The sequence below is a fragment of the Zonotrichia leucophrys genome, chromosome 10, assembly GCF_028769735.1.
Source record: "Zonotrichia leucophrys gambelii isolate GWCS_2022_RI chromosome 10, RI_Zleu_2.0, whole genome shotgun sequence".
Lineage (NCBI taxonomy): Eukaryota > Metazoa > Chordata > Aves > Passeriformes > Passerellidae > Zonotrichia > Zonotrichia leucophrys.
In genome coordinates this window covers 4,907,792-4,926,995 of record NC_088180.1, presented here as the reverse complement: position 1 = coordinate 4,926,995, position 19,204 = coordinate 4,907,792, and the positions used below count along the sequence as shown (strand labels likewise).

At 40.9% G+C, this 19,204-nt stretch overlaps 1 protein-coding gene across 1 annotated transcript; it reads left to right on the top strand.

Moving 5' to 3' along the window:
* The first annotated feature begins 4,560 nt into the window (after positions 1 to 4,560).
* On the top strand, positions 4,561 to 17,854 carry CRABP1 (cellular retinoic acid binding protein 1). Its single transcript, XM_064722244.1, has 4 exons — positions 4,561 to 4,702; positions 5,143 to 5,321; positions 8,082 to 8,195; positions 17,527 to 17,854. Exons 1-4 carry the CDS (start codon positions 4,633 to 4,635, stop codon positions 17,575 to 17,577), a joined length of 414 nt encoding a protein of 137 aa, XP_064578314.1. The 5' UTR covers positions 4,561 to 4,632; the 3' UTR covers positions 17,578 to 17,854.
* Positions 17,855 to 19,204: the final 1,350 nt, after the last annotated feature.

Here is a 19,204-nt window from a genome sequence, read left to right as displayed (position 1 = left end):
TCTGAGATGGAGTGATCTTGATTTTCCTGTTTCCTGATATTTGTGGCTTTATTCTGGTGCTTGCCCAGGAAAACACACTCATGAGCACCTTTAAGGCACAGTTCATGGTGATTGTGTTACTACATTGCTACTACGCATTGCTGGATCGGGATCAAGTTGCTCAGCAGTCTGCAGAATTAATGCCCAAGTGAAACCACAGTCAAACTCCCTTTGTTTTCAGAGTCAGAGAAGCAAATTTTACTTTGGTTAAGGAAACAATTCTCAATTTTATTGTATCCTTGTAGCACATCAGAAGATAGAGCAGGTGGCCAGCTTAAAGCCTGATTGTGGGAAAGAACAGAGATCAACTAGTTCCCCATGAAAGGGAATATTGAAGGGAAGGAATTAAGATAATCATATCTATTTTTCTTACTGAACAAAAAACTGGCAAAAACTTTACTGTTTGGCCCTAACAATGCAAGAATTAATTTACTTTCCTTTTACTTAGGCCTCAAAAGTGAAAAGGATAGTTTGGCATTGGAAGTGCCTCTAGCATTTCAGTTTGGGAATAATCAGTATTCTTTCAACTTAATAAGAATGCAGTAGAATATACGGTGCAACACTGCAGAAATGCTGTTGATGTTGCACACATCATATTACATTTCACCTATTGTCATGCTAGAGGCCCATTGTAAATCCATTGTAAATTAATTTGGCAGATAAATTTACGATGGCAATTTGCCTTCCAGTTGTACAATTTATTCACGTCAGAAATAATTTATTATATTGTCCCTTAAACCAATCTTTTCTTTCTTTTTTTTTTTTTTCTTCCTAGGGTACCACCTTAGTAAATAAAATCTATTGTTTACACTGAGCCTTGTGTGACTTCACAGTGGTCAGTCAATAACCTCAAGGGGATAGTTTTGGTCACATTACTGGTCACTTATTTGTAGAGATGATGGAGTACCCTGGTCCCATCTGTACATATATTACTTCCCTTTGTCTTAGGGGCGCTGCTGGAAAGATTAATTAGGTCCATCTGTAGGAAAGGATCAGCCTTTAGGGATTCAGGTAAATAAAATAAATGCCAAGGGGAAAAAGTGCTGAGAGGCATGTTTTGAAAATCAAACTGGTTTTCATAACATTAATGGGGAAATTACATACAGAAGGAGATTGAAAGAAAAGTAAAACTGTCATTTAGTCTGGGTTATTTCAGCATGACCTGATAAACATATCCTATTGCTGCTGTGGTAGGAAAAAGGATCTATGAAGTGGGCTAAATTGAAAGTCCATGGGCAACATTCTCAACTAACATAAATCAGTATAACTTTCTGATCTTCACTTTATAACAGTAGAGTCTTGAGTCATGTCTGCCAGAGTAGTGTTATTCCTGTCCTTCATTTGAGTGATCCAATATGCAGTAAACTGATCCTAATTCACATTCTGTCTTAATGTTTTTTTATTACAGCAGTGCTATATACCTTATGGGTCTTACATCACACCTCTGTTTTCCTTTCCTTTAAGCTTCTTTCCATATTTTCTTCCTTGTCCTTCCTTCCCCCTCCTTCAAACAGTTCAGCGTGCAAATGAGTCTCATAGCATTGAGCTGATATGATCACAGCTTGTAAAATAGAAACTCAGCTCTTACTGGCTTTTATATAATTTATTAGTTTATATATAATAAATTGGTGTAACTAGTGCATAAACTGTGTGAAATTTGTTGCCATTTAAGTTACACCTCACTCTGTTGCCTTATCAGCCTGAGTGGGGATTTGTGTTCCACCATGCAATGGGATTACAATCCACAATGTTTTCATGAAACACCACATGGAAAAACAGAAAGATCATTTTTCTCACTGCTTTAGCTGTCTTAAGGGACATAAATACTAGAGATGTTTTGCTTTTAAACTTTTGTTGGAAGAAAGTTAGGTTCTTTTTTACTTTGGAGTTTAACTCATCGTGACTTCTAAATTAATTAGTAAAGCCAGAGAAACATGAAGGCTTATTTTTGAGAGGAAGAGGAAAACCATAAATTATTTAAAAGAAAAGAGAAGCAGCATGCAGAAAGGATACAAAAAGAAGTGTAACTCAAAGATTAAGGGGGGAACAACTGTTGGTGATCAGTTCAACTACCGTGTGTACGTGAAGAACTATGGGTGAGAGGGAAGTCATTGGCTCTGGAAATGCACTTGCTTGTCTCCTGCCTGTGCTGGCAAGAGGGGACTCTCACTCTCAGAGGGGAGCAACTTCTTCTGGAGTTGAACTTTGAAGTCTAATTCTGAATAGTTGCTAAGCATGCATTACACAGTGCTGGCAGGAAACTGCCTCTCTGTATGAATAAGGTCTGAATGTGCACACATTGCCACAGAGAGGCAGTTAGACACTCTAGAGTGTAACTGAGCTTTTGTTTTAGGAACTGTATTGTGTAGGTAGAGCAGTGCCTCATGGTATTTAGGTATGATTATAAGGTAAATAAAAATGTAATTTAATATCTCTGTGTTTAGGATAAATAGCTCAATGTGCTGCCATTGCAGAATAGAGTCTTTATTGACTGAAGGCATTTCTTCCTTCCAGCCTGACCCACTTTCTAGATGAAGGGTATTTTGAAGGCTCCCTCTTGGTCCTCATGGAACAGGTCAATGGCCACAGTGCAACACCTGGAACGTGTGTCCTACATCTTAGAGACACCCTCTCAGGTCACATCTGCTGGAATAGTTCCTGTTTGTATCAGCAGGTCAGCAAACAAAAGAGCTTAAGTGGTCCTTTAAAAAAGAAATGGTCCTTCCTTAAAATCTTCTTCTTCTTCTTTGTTTATTTTCTCATGTAGAGATAGGAGTTCCCATCTGGTTTATGCTGCTCATACTCATTGTCATAGGTAGCTGAGGACTTTGTCCTGCAAAGAGTGAGGCATAACACTTCCACTGGGCTCCAGGTATACACATTCTGCAGGATTCTGGAAGCAAAGCATGTGGCATGTTTTCAGTGTGCAGTTGGGAAGTTGAAACTGAGGGTCTGAGCAGGGTTTTTCTTCAGTGTTTCATGCAATATAAAGGCTTGGTATGTGTTTGTTGGGTCTGCAGCCTTACGTTTGAAAATCTTAAACCTACTTGCAATAGGAAATTGTTTGTGTGTTTTTTTTTTTTTCAGAAGGGTTTTTCTTTGAGGGGATTTGAAATTTTAAAGTATTTCAGATGGAGATGAATTTATTGTCATTTACTAAAACAACTGAAGGATGCTTTGTGCTCTGTTTTTTGTTTTGGGTTTGTATTGCTCTGTTTCTCTTTTTAGACAAACCCTGTTATTGAAAACATATATTCCTCTCTGAAATGTTCATTTCCTGGAAAAAACTCAGATTTTTCATCAAAATATTTCCGTTAAAGAGCTATGCCAGGTCTCCAGGGTGTTCTTCTGGAAAGGCAGAAACAAAAATCAGTAGAAAAAGAGTGACAATCAACAGACAAATACTTGGTTCTGCTCTATGATTCTTACTCAGGTGAAGTTCTTCCTGGAATAAAAAATGAGAGCAAATTTCAGCATATATAGAACCCTGCCTAACATACTAAAGTAACTCCCAGAACTATTCATTTTCCGGGAGTAAACACATTTTATATATAACTCAAGTAACCTACGAGTTCATTTTACAGAATCTAACAAGTGAAGAATGATTGTGAATGTACCATGAACAAACCTTTGTTCAGCAAAGGTTTTCCTATAATTAAAATACATCTGGCTTTGTTCTGTGTGGGAAATCACAGACCTCTGAATGTTTTGACTATTTCCTTATGCACAATAGCAGCAGAAAAACTCCATATGCCTTAACCTGTCAAATTCTGCTCCATTTTATCATGCGGATAAATCAGCTGTGATGAGGAACTTTAATCTAGCATCTTTGACCTGAAACTGAGGGATTTAAAGCAAAGACAATGAAAAGGCTCAGAACACCATTCTAATCTTCAGCACACTGGTGCTGATTTAAGGAAGTGGGGGAATGCTTTAGGCACTTTGTATCTCTTTGTCCTCCACCCTTCTCGAAGGGGAGTCTCGGCTCAGGGTGGTGACAGCTTCCTTACAGCAGTTCCCTGTCCTGGAAAGGGCTCTGCTCCCTGCCACCCCTCGGAGCTGCTGGCTGTGCCAGTGAGCAGTGCTGGGGCAGGCTGGCAGCGGGAAGGCCCGAGCATGCAGGGCTCGGGCTGCTGTGCCTCGGCCCTGCCGTGCTGGGGTCAGCCCAGCGTGAGCCTGGTGGGATAGCCCTCTGCCTTCCCTGCCTGCTTCTGGGGCTTTTCATCAGGTCCTCGCTGCCCGCCTCATTTGTCGCACAAGTGGCCATCGGGCTCTCGTTCTTGGGCAGCCCCAGGAGGGGCAGCTGTGGAGCCTGCGAGGCAGGCGGCAGGCGGTGATGGATGGATGGATGGATGGATGGATGGATGGATGGATGGATGGATGGATGGATGGATGGATGGATGGCCATGACTGGGAGGGGGCCGGCTGTCTGGCGGTGTGATGCTGGCCCGAGGGAAGGGGTGGGGGGCCGGGTGGGTGTGCCCGGCTCTCCCTGCCGCTGCCGCCGCGGTCCGCCCCACTCACAAGGTGCCTGAGCCGGAGAGCGAGCAGCAGCGCCGCGTCCCCGCCGCCCTCCGCAGCGCCCGACCCGCCATGCCCAACTTCGCCGGCACTTGGAAGATGAAGAGCAGCGAGAATTTCGACGAGCTGCTCAAGGCGCTGGGTGAGTGGCGGGGGAGCCGGGCTGTGTCCCGCGGGAGGGGACGCGGGGCGGCAGCCGCAGCCGCGCTCCGGTGCCCGGTGTCTCCGGGAGAGCTCCGCGCCTCGGCCGCGGGCAGGAGAGGCTCCCGCCGGTGCGGAGCGTGCCTCAGAGCCCGACCCGGGAAGGGGCGGTCGAGGCACGGCACGGCACGGTCCCCGCCTCACCGGCGGTGCTGCCCGAGGAGCCGGACTGCCGCTGGCCCGGCGTTCCGCCGCGGGGATCGCTGCCGGAGCCCGCGTGTGCCGCCGGCCGTGCGGAGCCTGCCCGAGCGCCGCCGCTGTGCCGGGGGCTACGCGCGGTGCCCCGGCTCTCGCCCCGCTCCCTGGTCTGTGTGGTGCTGGGCGAGGTCAGCCCAGGGCACCGCTGGCCACTTCAAGCTGTTTCCTCCCCGCTTCGCCCAGGTGTCAATGCCATGCTCAGGAAAGTGGCGGTGGCAGCCGCCTCCAAACCCCATGTGGAGATCCGCCAGGACGGGGACCAGTTCTACATCAAAACTTCCACTACTGTCCGCACCACTGAGATCAACTTCAAAATCGGGGAGAGCTTTGAGGAGGAGACGGTGGATGGACGGAAGTGCAGGGTAGGAGGAGAGCTGGGGCATGTGCATATGTGTGGGGGGTGTGCGTGTTACCAAGTTCTTTTTAGATGGGACAAACACATCTGCCGCTCTTTAGATGGGACAAACACATCTCCCCAGACAGTGGCATTGCTGCCCTCCACCCTCTTCTTGAAGCATTCTTGGAGTTTCTTGATGGTCACCACTTCCCTTGTCCCTCTTTTGGGATAAAACTGAAATCTCAAGGCAGCAGGACATGAAAGGTCCTGAAAGCAGAGTTCAGGTATCTGGTTTCCAGCTTGGCAGGGTTTAGTTCTGTTTTTGCTTTCCTCTCCCCTGAAGACCTCAGCTGCAGTGAAATCTCTCCCCAGCTTCTGTCCCTGACACAAACATGGGAAATGGTGGAGCAAGAGAGACCTCAAGAGTCAGGATTTAGTGCACAAATCTGACATTGCTTTTGTCTTAGATTGAATCAGATGAGTTCTCAAGCAGGACCACAGACTGTTGGTTGGGGCTGAAATCCTCTTTCACACTCTTGCCAAGTGCATATGTCCAGTTTACTGATAGATAGCTCTTTAACAGTGTAAGACAGGCTTTCAGCAGGTGTTACACCAGACCCAGTTACACCATCTCCCTGAGCAGAAGTGCATTAGACACATTCCCTGGAATTTTTTGGGTTTGATTCTGTGTGTGGGACCCTGCTCCTCTACCTCTGTAACCACTTCTGTGGCTGTGGAGGGGGATTGAAGTCAGCAGCCTCTGACACCAGGTTCTTGCTGGTGTAGATACGTGGGATCTGAGATTTGGGGAGTTGGGCTGTGGCCATAGCTGCCCTTTGAAAACCATTATTGAAGGCAAGGGTTAGTTATGCTTTCTTCAGAAAGTTTACTCTCATTATTATAAAGGAGTATGTATAAGTGTACATAAAACTCTTATAAAAGAAGTACAAATGAAGATTATCAGAAGGTAGCCTCAAATGAGGATCCAGTTTTAAAAGTATCCAGTGTTGGTAAAATAATCTACTTTCCAAAATATGATCTCTCCTAATTCTTGGGTCAGCTTTTGAGACCATCTTTATCACTAAAAATTCAGAACTTACTGCCTTCAGTGCAATTGGTGTCAACAGAAACTTATGAAACAAGAAGCAGATTCTGGGAATCAGTGAATATTCAGAACATCCACTTGCTCTCTAGGATGAGTTATCATATATTTAACAGTTTGTCCAGGAAATGTTGCAGGCTTTGTTAATTTATCTTGTTCAACAAAAGTGTCTTCATACATAATGCATATACAATAAATGTAGAGAAGGATTTATTGCTGAAGATGGAAAAACAACAATTAGGCTGTAAGCTCTGAAAGTTGGAAAAACCTGAAAGAAATGGGTTTTGTGAAGAAGTAAATTTTTTCCATGTGTTGTGAAATTATTTATAGTCCGCTCTCAGCAATAAGTTGTACTGCTGTGTGTATATAACCAAGATGTGGCCACAGAGCAGAAACTGACAGATAATAAAATTATACTCCAGAATGTAGTTTGCAGTATCTGGCAAAACTGCTGACTGGTGATAGATTTTGATATACTTTATGGGGTGGAGGGTTTTGTACTGCCAACTAACTTGATCCATTGTTTGTGCAGACAAAGACGGCATCATATATGCTTGTACTTCAAGGCACAGCTTCTATAACTGCCATTTGAGATTGCTTGTTGGTTTATAAAATCTATTGTTTTGAAAAATATTTAAAAAGTAAACAGCTAATTTTTAATCAAAGTAAAGGGGTTTTCCCTTGGAAAGTCTGTAAAGTGTTAACTTGAATTTAGGCATACATACGCACACGTATATATGTACATGTATGTAATCACAGACTAATAAATGTCTCCCCTGTGTAGTTATAAAGTGATTACTTGAACATTCATTACAGGGCATCCTTCTGCACAGCTGTTCCATTGCACTGTGGAGTAATAGTTCAGTGCTCGTGTGAAAAGCAACAGTAAGGGCTTGCCTGTTTGTGAAAGTTTAACAAAATCATGTAGTTTCGGGGTCTTTTATATTTAAGTGGTTTCATAGTTGTTATTCAAATGCTTTGAAAAATGCCCAAGGGTATTTCAATCCTCAGACTCACAACCTTAAAAAAGTAATGTCACAAACACTTGAATTCTGACATTTTTTAAAATTGAGCTGTGATTTATTCTAGTTTGTTAGCTCAATATGTTTAATAAACAGTTAACTTGGCACAGTGCCATAGAGCAGGAAATATTGTAAGTGACAAATACTGCATTATTTATGACTACAACTTGATATATACAATTGTTTATGCTTTTACTCTTAGGGGACTCTGTAGTGATAAATAACATGTCAGATCAAATCATTTTTACAAAGAGGATTGGGAATGTAGACGCTACATTTGCATGTTCCTAAATTACACTTTCCAACATCAAGCATTTGATGGAAACTGAGTGTCTTCACGCTGAAAAGACATTTGCAATTACTTTACTAATAAAGTATATATAGTATATATAGTATTCTATAGTATATATAGTATTCTGTAGTATTCTAGACTATTCTATATACTAATAAATTACTAATATATTCTTCTTTCCAAAATGTCCCATCACACCTTAATTTTTATTTCACCACTTTCCACTTTACTTTTTTTCCTCTGCCTTTGACTATCTATGTGTTGCTCCTTTAGTGGAGCGATTATTGTCACTACTGCTCATTGTTGTTTCTGTCTCATGCTGCTGGGGAATATAATTAATGTATTTCCTAATGGTTTTCTTGCCTGCAGAGTTTGGCCACTTGGGAGAATGAAAACAAGATGTACTGCAAACAAACTCTTATTGAAGGAGAAGGTCCCAAAACATACTGGACTAGAGAATTAGCTAATGATGAACTGATTTTGGTAAGAACCTTGAATTCCCTCAATACATGCACCATATTATCAGGTTTTTTTTGTTACCACATAGTATGAGTTATTATTTTTCTTTACCTAAATCCATCTGGAAGACTACCATTGTTATAATCCTCTAGAATTAATAGATTGCTTTTTTTTCCCTTTCTTTTCTATTTTTTTTAAAGCAAATGGATATATATGCATGTTCTGACTTGCATTTGATTGCTAAAACTTTCACCATACTAGTACTGGTAGAATGATCACAAGATGGCCACCTCTGCTCTGTAAATTCACAACATCATCAAAGAATTTGCTTGATTTATTGCAGATTTTCTCTGGTGAAAGTGAGATCAAGGCATTTGACCTCATTTCTGGAGGATCTTCTTTTTAGGCATGTGCATAATACTTCTTATCCATGGTCACATGGCATATAGCAAGAAAGATATGCATGTTGTTAGTATGCTCTAACCCCTCCTGTTCATGAAAAACATGTAATTTCCTCCCATATCTCTGCCACCTTCTCCACTTCCCTGATCACCTCTAAGTCAGATTGAGAATTGCCTTCATGAGTTTCTTAGAAATACAGAGATTTGCACATTTGTTGTCCCCTCAGTGGTGTGTAAGCTTCCATCTGGCAGCAGGGTGACTGTGGGCACCTGAGCAGCACCTCTGCAACCGCCTGGCCATGCACGCCCTCAGTCACACACGGTTTGTTTATTCAGATTGTGCTTTGTTAATTTAATGAATTCTCTAACTTCTGTTAGAGTTCTCTTTGCTGCACCTTTCCTCAGTAGTCACTCCAGATTCATTTACCAGTATCTGCATCTGAGTAAAGACACGGCAGCACAGTTCAGCTCGAGTTCAGAATCATTTTATTGCACATGTTCTAACTAGTGAATTCTGGATAAATAGTTGATTAGACTGTTATGCCTCATCAGTTTGGACATGGAAGACAGGCTCCTGGAGTGGTGGGTAAGAAAACATCAAAGCAGGGAGGTTTTATTTCTACCTATCACACTAACTAAACCTCTGCACTTTAAAAAACAAACAGCCTCCCAAGTGTTTCTCAAAGCAGATGGAGTTCTGTTTTTAAGATTGTATCTGAAACAAAAACAGGACCCAAACCTAACCAAGCATAAACAAAAAGCTTCTAAGGTGTTAATACTATTTCAGTCATCTTGGAACTGTTCACCCACATGAGGACGTGTGCTGTTAGTGAAGTCACACTGGTTTCTAATGAATGAATACTCCAATGCTGCATAATTTCTTTTGACTCAACCACTGGAATGCTTTATATTATCACAAAACTTTAGGAGGCAAAGTACTTTGATCTCTTCTTTGCATCTTTAGATGAAATGCAGCGGACAAAATATATTCTCTAACTAAAAGTTATTCCTATAACTTTTCCAGCTTTCTAACAATACATTTCTGTAGTTTACTATTTAAGCAACAAGCTGAGGAGGCAGCTGTTAAATAAAGTGCACTGCTCCGAGCAAAGCAAGAAAGCCGCTCATAATACAATTGCCTCCTGCTAGCAGCAATGTGAACTTACCCTGCTGGGGAGGAACAATGAACCTGGATAAGAAACTAGAGGGATTCAAAGATTTAAAGCCAACTAACCTTTTTTCTTGTTTAATACAGTCTGTTGAACTTTTGTGAATTAATTATTTTTCCAATTAGGAGACAAATTAGAACAACTTGCTTCTTATGGAAATATTTCCTTTTATAGGAACTCAGAACTTTCAATAAGTTGGTTTCCTGATTAATTTCCTTGCCATTAGAATATACATATTTCTTTTCATCTGTGTATGTGTAGATTCAACTTCCAGTCATTACATATTGTGTATAAAAGAACCTAAATAATATGCCTAGAATTTGTTATTGCAAATACTTCTCTTAACACCACCAATCAAGCCACCTCTTAGAAGAACTTTGTGATTGTGAAGCTAAACCACTGGAAGACCTTGAGTCTTTCAATGTAAAGAAAGCTTTCATTGAATCATTATTTGAGTGCTTTTTAAGCCTGTCAATTTACAAATTTCCTTCCTAAACTAAGAAAACCCGAATGGCATGTACTGTTTTGCTAGCAATCTAACACCTGATGTTACAGTGATTTCCTCTCCCTACTCCTATCTAAAATGATCCTGATTTATTTGCAAGGGCTTTGTTAACTCTTTTCTGGTTTCCATTTCCCCAGACTGATCCCCTTCCTGTCTCAGGCAAGCTGGAATTACATTCATTGGTTGTAATATGTGATTTTACTGTGGCCATTATGAAAATTTGGTATTTGTTTCCAAGTGATCCGGATCATTCTCTCTTCACTTTTACTATTCAATGTGATATACAGTTTCTCCTGCCTCTTTGAGCATAGTGACCTCTTTTGCTTTATAAAATATTATGACAATAATTCATCCTCAGGACAAGCATTTTCAAGCCCTTGTGGCATTTGATGGGACTGAATGTACAGATCTTTTAAATATGTGGGTTAACGTTCAAGATCTGACAGCCGAAAACTCAGTAATGAGGTGGTTTTGAGAGTAATGGTGGTGTGAGACCTCTGGTCCTTTGCAGAACCTGAAATGGCCCTTCTGGAAAAAAAAAAAAAAAAGGGAAAAAAAAATCTGAAAATTAAATCTTATGGGAGGCAACAAAAGGTTCTACTGGTTGGAGAGAGACAGAAGAGGAGCAGCTACATTTTCTTATCTGTGGTTCCTCATTTTAAAGCCCCAGAACATTCCTTCAGAGAATTGGGCTTTAGAAGCTCAACTATTTGAAGGGATTGGCTGAGGTGTGTTCAGCAGCTGTAAAAGGGAACAAGGTAGGAATAAGTGCCCTTAGTGAAAAGACTCTGTTGATCTCATGCCCATCCACAATGTTTGGGGTTTTCATCACTCCAGTGAACAAAGATTCGACATTAGATTATTTTATTTTATGCTTGGCGAATTTCCTTGGATCTGAGTCTGCAAACCCCCACTTACATCTTACTTCAAAACCAAGATTGCAATGAGAAGAAGAGATCTCTGTATTCTTCTTTTAAAGCCCTTTGTCAGTCATCAACCACTTTAAAATATTTGTGTTACAGATGAAACTTAAATTGATTTCTTTCTTCTCCCACCCCCACAGCTTTCTTAGGGATCTTTAGGACCTGAGATTAATTCTCATTCACTTTTGCTGTCCATATTGCTTCAAATATTTAACAATTCCCATCATCACACTTCTCAAATCTCCCTGCTTACCTAAGAAATGTTATCTGTTCCTTTGCTCTCTGTGATGTGCTTCAGTAAGGCTCTGCTTCTGTTTCTCCATCCAAAAAATTCATTCAAGAAGTCTTGAGACTCCTTATTCGCTATTAGATGCAGTTGCAGAAGAAATCAAGAAAAGTCATACCCAGTTTGAAAGAAGTTGCAAGAAAGAATGTAAACTGTGTTAGACTTAAGCATGAATTGAAGAAAGGCTTGGGGTGACAGGCAGGGGGTAAGAAATTAATTTTACTGTGTTAGTATTGGCTCCATAAATGTTGGATCTTTGCCACATAACTTTGATCTGAAATGCTGCATTGCTTAGGGGATCCATTTGATTATAGTATTTTCCTAGTGTAAGACTATATTTTTCTGTCCAACACAGCATTATTAAATAAAATGCATTTATTAGCCCATATAATAATAATAAAAAAATAATCAGTGTTTAATTGCCATGACTACCACAGAGCTACAATAGAAACCATATTACTCTATAGTTATCAATCTTTCTTGCATCCTGGCAGAAGAATTCCTTGTTCTTCAAAGATATTTCCTTGGAGTAAAATGATGGTCTTGGAAGTCACATCATGTCCTCTGGTACACAGATGCTGAGAACACACTATTTAGTTAGCAAAGGTTTTCTTTACCTTCAGTTGCCTTCAGTTTTCCTTAGCTCCTTGCAGCATGGAGAATAAAACTGCTCTTATTAGTAGATAAATAATATTTGCCTCATACAATGACAGGTGTAGGCCTGAAGTCCTGTTAGAAGAAGAATTCTTTCAGCCAAGGAAGGGGAGGATCAAGTTCTGCATTATAAAAAGATGGTCTGAAAACCAGAACATTGATCTAAAACTAGAATATTGCAACATCTTTTATCAGAGCTGTTTATTCTAATCTCATCTGATGCACTAGCTGGGATTTCAGTGCTGCACTTTTAAAATTACTGAACAATGTAGATAAAAATTACATGGAATGTGCAAGCAAGGGAGGATGGAAAGGGCAGTTCCCCACTGAAGTTCACATTTATTTGTCTTGACTGCATCTTTATATTGTATTGTACTTTAGGATTGTAATGCATACACGGAGTCAGGATATCTGTATTTACAACTCTGCATTCATAGACTACACTTGGATTAGCATTTGAGCAATCAAGATCGGAATATAACACAAAAAATATATATTTCTTTTATTTGTTTGAAAATTATGACCTGGAATTAAGTGCCTTTTCTTCCCTTTATTATGCTCACAATGTTTTTGTTGTGGCTGTGTGTTTTTGTCAGGGACATTAATGAGCTATCAATCACTTATGTAAGTCAGCAGAACAAAAGATCTGCTCTTTGCAAAGTTGAAGGATACTGCTTACAAATATCAGCTATTCAAATGAGATGCATTTATATTCAAACCTTAGGTGCATTGCTGCTTTCACAGCTGCTCATGCCTCTATCGATTTAAGTTTAATTTGTAACACACAAACGTTTTAAAGTGGATGATTGCTGAAGAGGGGCTTTAAAAACAGCCTCTGAGCACATTTTACACAGTTCACCTATCACACAGGGGTTCTCAGAATCAATTGTAGCAAGGGTCAAAGATCAGAACATTGGTGGGGGTTCAAGCATGGTTTCTAGTCTACATTCCCTCCTCAGAAAAATCCTGATTAAAACTAGTGAACTGTGGGGTCTAGATGAGCGAGTGAACATTTTTTAAATTATTTTGCTGACTTCTGAAATTAAATGTAGTATGTGAGAAGGGTCAATGCAGATTTGGAACGAGATTTTGCAGCGGAATGCTGAAATGTGTGATGTGCCTAAGCCTTGTATCAAACTGTGTCAAACTACCTAAGTGTTTAACTTTTCTATAACTTTTGGAGAGTGATCTTATATAAAACTAATTCTCAAAAGAAGGGTCTAGCCATATCAAGCTCAGAATGAGGGGGTTGCTGCTGTTCCCATTAGAGCAGCCTGGACAGAAGTTCAGAAACCTGTAATAATGCATGCATGTGTGTTGCATGGGCCTAATGCTTTAATTTACTCTTTGCCGTGAGCAGATTTACAAGGGGGCTTAGGATCTATAGCCCCTGCTCATTACTGCAGCCTTGTCTGGATCACATCCCAAACAAAAAAAGAAGGCAAAGCCCTTTGCATTTTGGCTGCACCAGATCCTGAATGCAGCCTTTTGTAACATCACTTGTAGCTCAGATGTTCTCTGTGCCCTGGCTTTCATCTCTACCTGGGAGATATCATTGTCTCAGATCTGTGTCCTTCATTTGCTGCATAACTTTGAAGAAACTGTATAATATAGCAGTGCTCAAACACAGATACTGACATTTAGGCCCCTTGAGAAATTGCCTAATTTTTCATGGTGCTATCAATTGATATCCTGAGGAACATGAGGTTTTGAATTGGGTGATTTGCTATTAATAGACAAGTTTGAAAGTGGGGGCTGCACATTCAGTGACTATGGCCTTGTAAGGATCAGCCTCTTTCTTAAAATTTTGTGGGAGTCAGGAGGAGAATGGAAATAGGCAACCTGCCTTTGTTGTGAAAATTTATATCTTTATTCTAGATAACATGGAAGTGTGCACATGGACAAAGCCTTTTCTGAGGACTCATTTAAGTAATACTTTATTTTCTCCATCAGTTTGCTGATGCATTCTGTCTTCCTTTTGTAAGTTGCCTCTGCATTTTGATCAGTCATGAGCAGATGAAGGGATTTTTGCATACACTGGCAGAAGTGATCTTTCCCAGGTGATTGTTTCAATGACACTCTTCCTTATACTGTGTCTCCACTTACCACAAAGCCTCCTCAGTAAATATTTATAAAGAAGGCCTTCAAAAAGGAGATTTGCTCCTACAGAAATATATTACTGCCCTGTAATTCTCTTTTAATCTCTCATGATGTCAGTGGTCATCAGATTTTGAGTGGACTGAGAGAGGTCAATTTATTGGATTATCCCCTGTGCTGGGCTTTGTTTGCAGTGTGCTTTTGGACTCTTAGCTACAGATTATGACAAGCTAAGTGAAGAAAACAATTCTGTAATTTGCAGTCGTTGCACATTTAAAATCCTATTTTAGATTTAGATAGAAGCCTTGCCTTGTAGCATTTTATGAGATAAGTGGGACCTTTCCAAGCTGATGAGAAGGTGGTGTTTGAAAATCCTGCATCTTCCTGTTACAGCTGAATTACAATTTGGTACCATTGCACTTTTTTCAGTTGCTCTGATGAAACTACAACACCAAATAGCCAGGATTGCTCATTCTCTTTTCATTTGGAAGTTCTGCTGCTTTGGGTCATGGAAATCTTTAAAGTCTGCCTATTGGGACAGGAACTATCACTTCTTTTGAGTCTAGAATTAAAACCACTAAACTGCTTTATCCTACCATTGAATACAAGGATTTAAATGTGAAGAACAGAGGAATAGCACCCTTTGGATTTGGATCCTCCCCTGACCTTGGGCCCAGCTGTACATTAGACATTTCTGTGAGTTACCACAAGAAAAAGAATGCAGCAAGTTTGAACATATTCCTCCTTGCTTGCTTTAGTAACACTGAGTGGAGTTTTATGAACAAATGATAGTGAGTCATGATAAGACAGCAAAACACCTTTTGTGAAAGTCCACATTGAAACCTGTACATTACCGTGATAATAAAGCCCTTTATGTGCTTCAATTATATTGTTAATCATCTGAATGTGTATAAGGTATGAAATCCAAGTGCTAAAAAATGCAGTTTATTCCTGAAACAGGACAGAGGCCACATAACCTAAGCTGGATCTTCAAGGAAAGGATGTCTTGGTTGTTTGAGAAGTTCACAGTGATGCTGTAAATGTGCTTTGCATGATTTCTATCTCTTTGCAATCCAGATTTAAAGACATTATTGTGTTAAATTATAGTGGTTTTACAGACTTTGAGAATGGAGAGTGGAGTCCTTGTGTGTAGCAACTGATTTTTTAAAATTTGGATTCCCTGAAAATGTCCGTATTTTCTGCACTTCATTTTTGTCCACAGTAATTTGAATGTCGTCCTTTGCCTGAAACTTTTGGAAGTCCAGAAGTCTAGCTGGAGCTGGATGCTGGAATACAAAGTGAGGAGCCTGTGTCCTGTGTCACAGACATGCTGAGCTGTGACTCTCTGTGGTGCTGCTACTCACCCACACTACTGAGCTTTTCCAGAAAGTCTTATGTCTTTTTTCTTCCTCCACAAATTTTAGTCTTTATTTCCACACTCCGTTCTGTAAATCTCCCAAGGAAGCTGCCAGTCAGACTGCACTGATGTCTTAGGAGCAAGCTCTGCCCAGGAGCACAATCTGAGAACTGGGCACTGCAATTTCAGAAGCTCAGATCTACAGTGGCTCCCTTGCAGTATGAATCACATCTATTTCCATCTACTCTTCCCTGCAGTGCTCCTTCTCAACAGAACTGCTGAGCTGTTCTGGGAATAACTGCTGTTGCTTAGCTTTAGGGGAAGGAGTTTCTCCCTTAACTTGCCTGGAAGAGCAGACATAAATTTGTCAGGGAGGTTAGATGAGTTTTGGCTGCAGCCTTTCTCATTAAATTGACTGATGTGACATCCATCCCCACCTCAGGCGTGGCTGCATGGCTGTGCAGCTCCAGCTCTCACACTGGGGCTGTGCCAGCTCTGGGAGAACACTACACAGGAATTGTTTTACTACTGTTTATGATTTGTGTTGAAGTAGCAGCAGGGGACCCAAGGCTCCCTGTGCTTTGCAGTGCCTGAGTGTGAAAGACAATCACTATTGCAGGGATCTTGCAGTCTCCACAGAAAACCTCGAGCTCTGGATGGTCTTGGCTCTTACTTCCTCTCTCTGGCAAAACTCCTGCTGAAATAATTTTGCCTTTGTGGATAATTTGGAAATGTTGAAGGAAGCCATAATAAGGGTATTTGCAGCTGGTGTTGTGAACATTAGAGAACTACCCACCTCTTTTAATGTTTATTTTCAGGTGTATTAATGTAAAATCTAAAAATACATATTAAGCACTGATATGATATTGATATGCATAAAAACAAAGTCTGTATCTCCAAAATTGTTACAGACTTGTGTCCCCAACAAAGTGAACAAAGTATAAGCCAGAGTCAGTTTTAAAGCCAAGTCTTTTCAAATTATTGGCCAGAACAGGTGTGAAAAGCATTAAGACAAATAGCCCAGTTGAATTTTCATAATGCACTGGGGTAGTTCTTAATGCATGCTTTTCAGTGAGACCTTGGCAGTGACCACAGCCAGACATCCCAACTCAGACCTTGTTAGTGCTGAGCTCAAAACCTTCTGGCTGCATAGCTGAATGTGAAGAAGCTTTTTGCAGTCTCTATTTCCTCACTCTTGCCCCTATTGTCTCCCACATGCTTTCATTGCTCAAATTTTAGCCTGCCAGACCTGAAATTACATACAAACACTTTGGGATTCAGGTGGCTTTCTCAGACAGCCCCACAATCACTGTCCTGCCTACATGTTCTGATAATGTGTAGGGCATTCCAGATCCTTCTCATGGCTAACAAACTCACTGGGCAAGGGCACGGTGTCTGAAGGAAGGTTGTCATTGACACTGCCCACACTCCAGCCTGGAAGAGAGGTTTGGTATCCCAGGAGGGGCTGTCAGCTGCTTGCAGCAGCGCTGTGTTTACAGGTGTGCATTCTCCTGGCCTTCATCTTTCCTCCACTGACTTCATTTGCCTCCTTGGATTTATATCTGCAAATATCAAAGAATACCTTTGGAACATGCCATCTGAATTCCACCCTCAGCATTTCTAGTTCAAAGTGCCGCAACTGTTTCTAAATATAACAACAGTACATTCCGAATTCACTTTATTTTCTCATGTTTATTTATCAATTCATGCCAAGAAACTACAGAAAAAGAGAATTAATGCATCATTTATGATTCTGACAAAATCCACCCTGCCTTGAAAAACAGGTCATTTACATTGCATTCCTGTTTCAAAATGATTTCTTTCTTTACTCTCATCTGTCAAAAGACATAAGAAAAAGTATTTCTGCTGTAGAACTAGTTACTTTAGTAAAAATAACACTTTGAAATGGTGTTAAATATTTGCTGGTTCAATCTCTTTTGATTGATTTTTATTTCTTTTCCAGACCTTTGGTGCTGATGATGTTGTGTGCACAAGAATTTATGTAAGAGAATAAAAGCATCAATTTACTTGTCATCTGGGATGAAGTGGAGAACTGTGAAAACCCCCAGTACAACGAGTATCTGTGTGTGCTGTTACTAAGGCAGTGTTGTATGTGACCGTGTGTGCTAGATCTGAACCCAGATCCTCTGTTAAGTGTATTTTGCTTTCAGTTTTCATTTCAGACACTATTCCTCTCCACTTTTATGCCATCAATTTTCATGTCTGCTTTGTATTTTGTAGTTGTCACTTGCTATGGTTTCCTCGGTTATTAAACGTATTGGGCATAACTCACAGCTGGTTGGGGGTGTTTTTAATTGAAAACCCAGCAGTGCTTTGGGTAGGACTGATGCACTTTTTACCCTCTGCTGAAGTCAGTGTGGAGTTCCTGTGCTGGTGGCAGGTCCTGTGCAGTCAGGGAACACCTCCTAGGGCAACACCAAGGGATGGAGAGCAAGTGGATGGCAAGGCCTTTCAAAGAGCTGCAGGCTGCTCTCTTGAACCCAGAGCTCTGCTTCTTTCCTTCTTTCTGTCCTCTCTCCTTCTTCCTCCTCTCTCTCTCACGTCCTCTCTTCCTCCCTTTTGAGGAATAATTCATGTGTGCTGTGATTGCTGGACTGGGGTTAAGCTGAACCAGACAAGACAAGGTGAGATCTCTCCCCTTTCCTGCTACAGGACAAATAACACCATGATCATGACTAATACTCATTGTCATCACACCCAAGCACCTCAGGCCTGATCAGAGTGCCAGAAGAATCTGACAGACTTTTTTGGCCATATAAAATTAAAGCTGAGGAATGCTGCTTTTCTCCTACCTTCTCTCCTGTGACAAAGAGAATTTCCAATGGCTTCACTCCCCCTCCATGTTACAACTCTCACTTCTGGTGATTCAACCTTTAATTCTTCGAGCAACTAAGTGTTTCACAAACCAGGGCCATAGTTCAAGAATTAAAAACCCCCCACATTTAATGTATTTATTCTGGCTCAGAGTTCTGGCCACAGCACTATCAAGTATTAGATTCAAACTGAGCAGACATTCCACTAATGAACCAGATAATCTTCAGTTCTTCAGCCTTGGAAATGTCTGGAGATTGAGACTAGGAGCACTTATTTCACTGCAATGTCCAATATTATCTAACCAGCTTTTATCTTTGCAAGAGTAATTTTTCTGCTCCACGTCGCACAGTAATATAAGATTTTTAAGAGGTTCAATGTTAGCAGAATATATGTCCTGTTCACTGGATTCTGCTTACTACTCTCAACAGGAACATAGGACCAAAACTTACTCATCTTGAGCATTCATGAAAAATGACTCTCTCTCTTCATCCCTCACATAGCTATGCAGAGAAATCCCCTTTGATAGGATTGCTGAGCTGCCATGAAGAAATCAGCCAGCTGTTGTGTTTATTGCAATGTGGCCTACAGAAGCACAACAGGAGAGAAACATGCAGTGTTTTCTGTCTCCTCTGCTCTGACAGGTCATGCTTGCTTTCTCTGCCATCAGCACTCAAGATACCACATTGCAGCTGAAAGGAGCAATCTGAAAGGAGGGTTCTTTTCTTCCACACTCTAACCTTAAGCCAAATCCTGTTTCTGAGACCTTAGTTCTATTGGTATCAATTAAATAGAGTGCATGCTGGCCA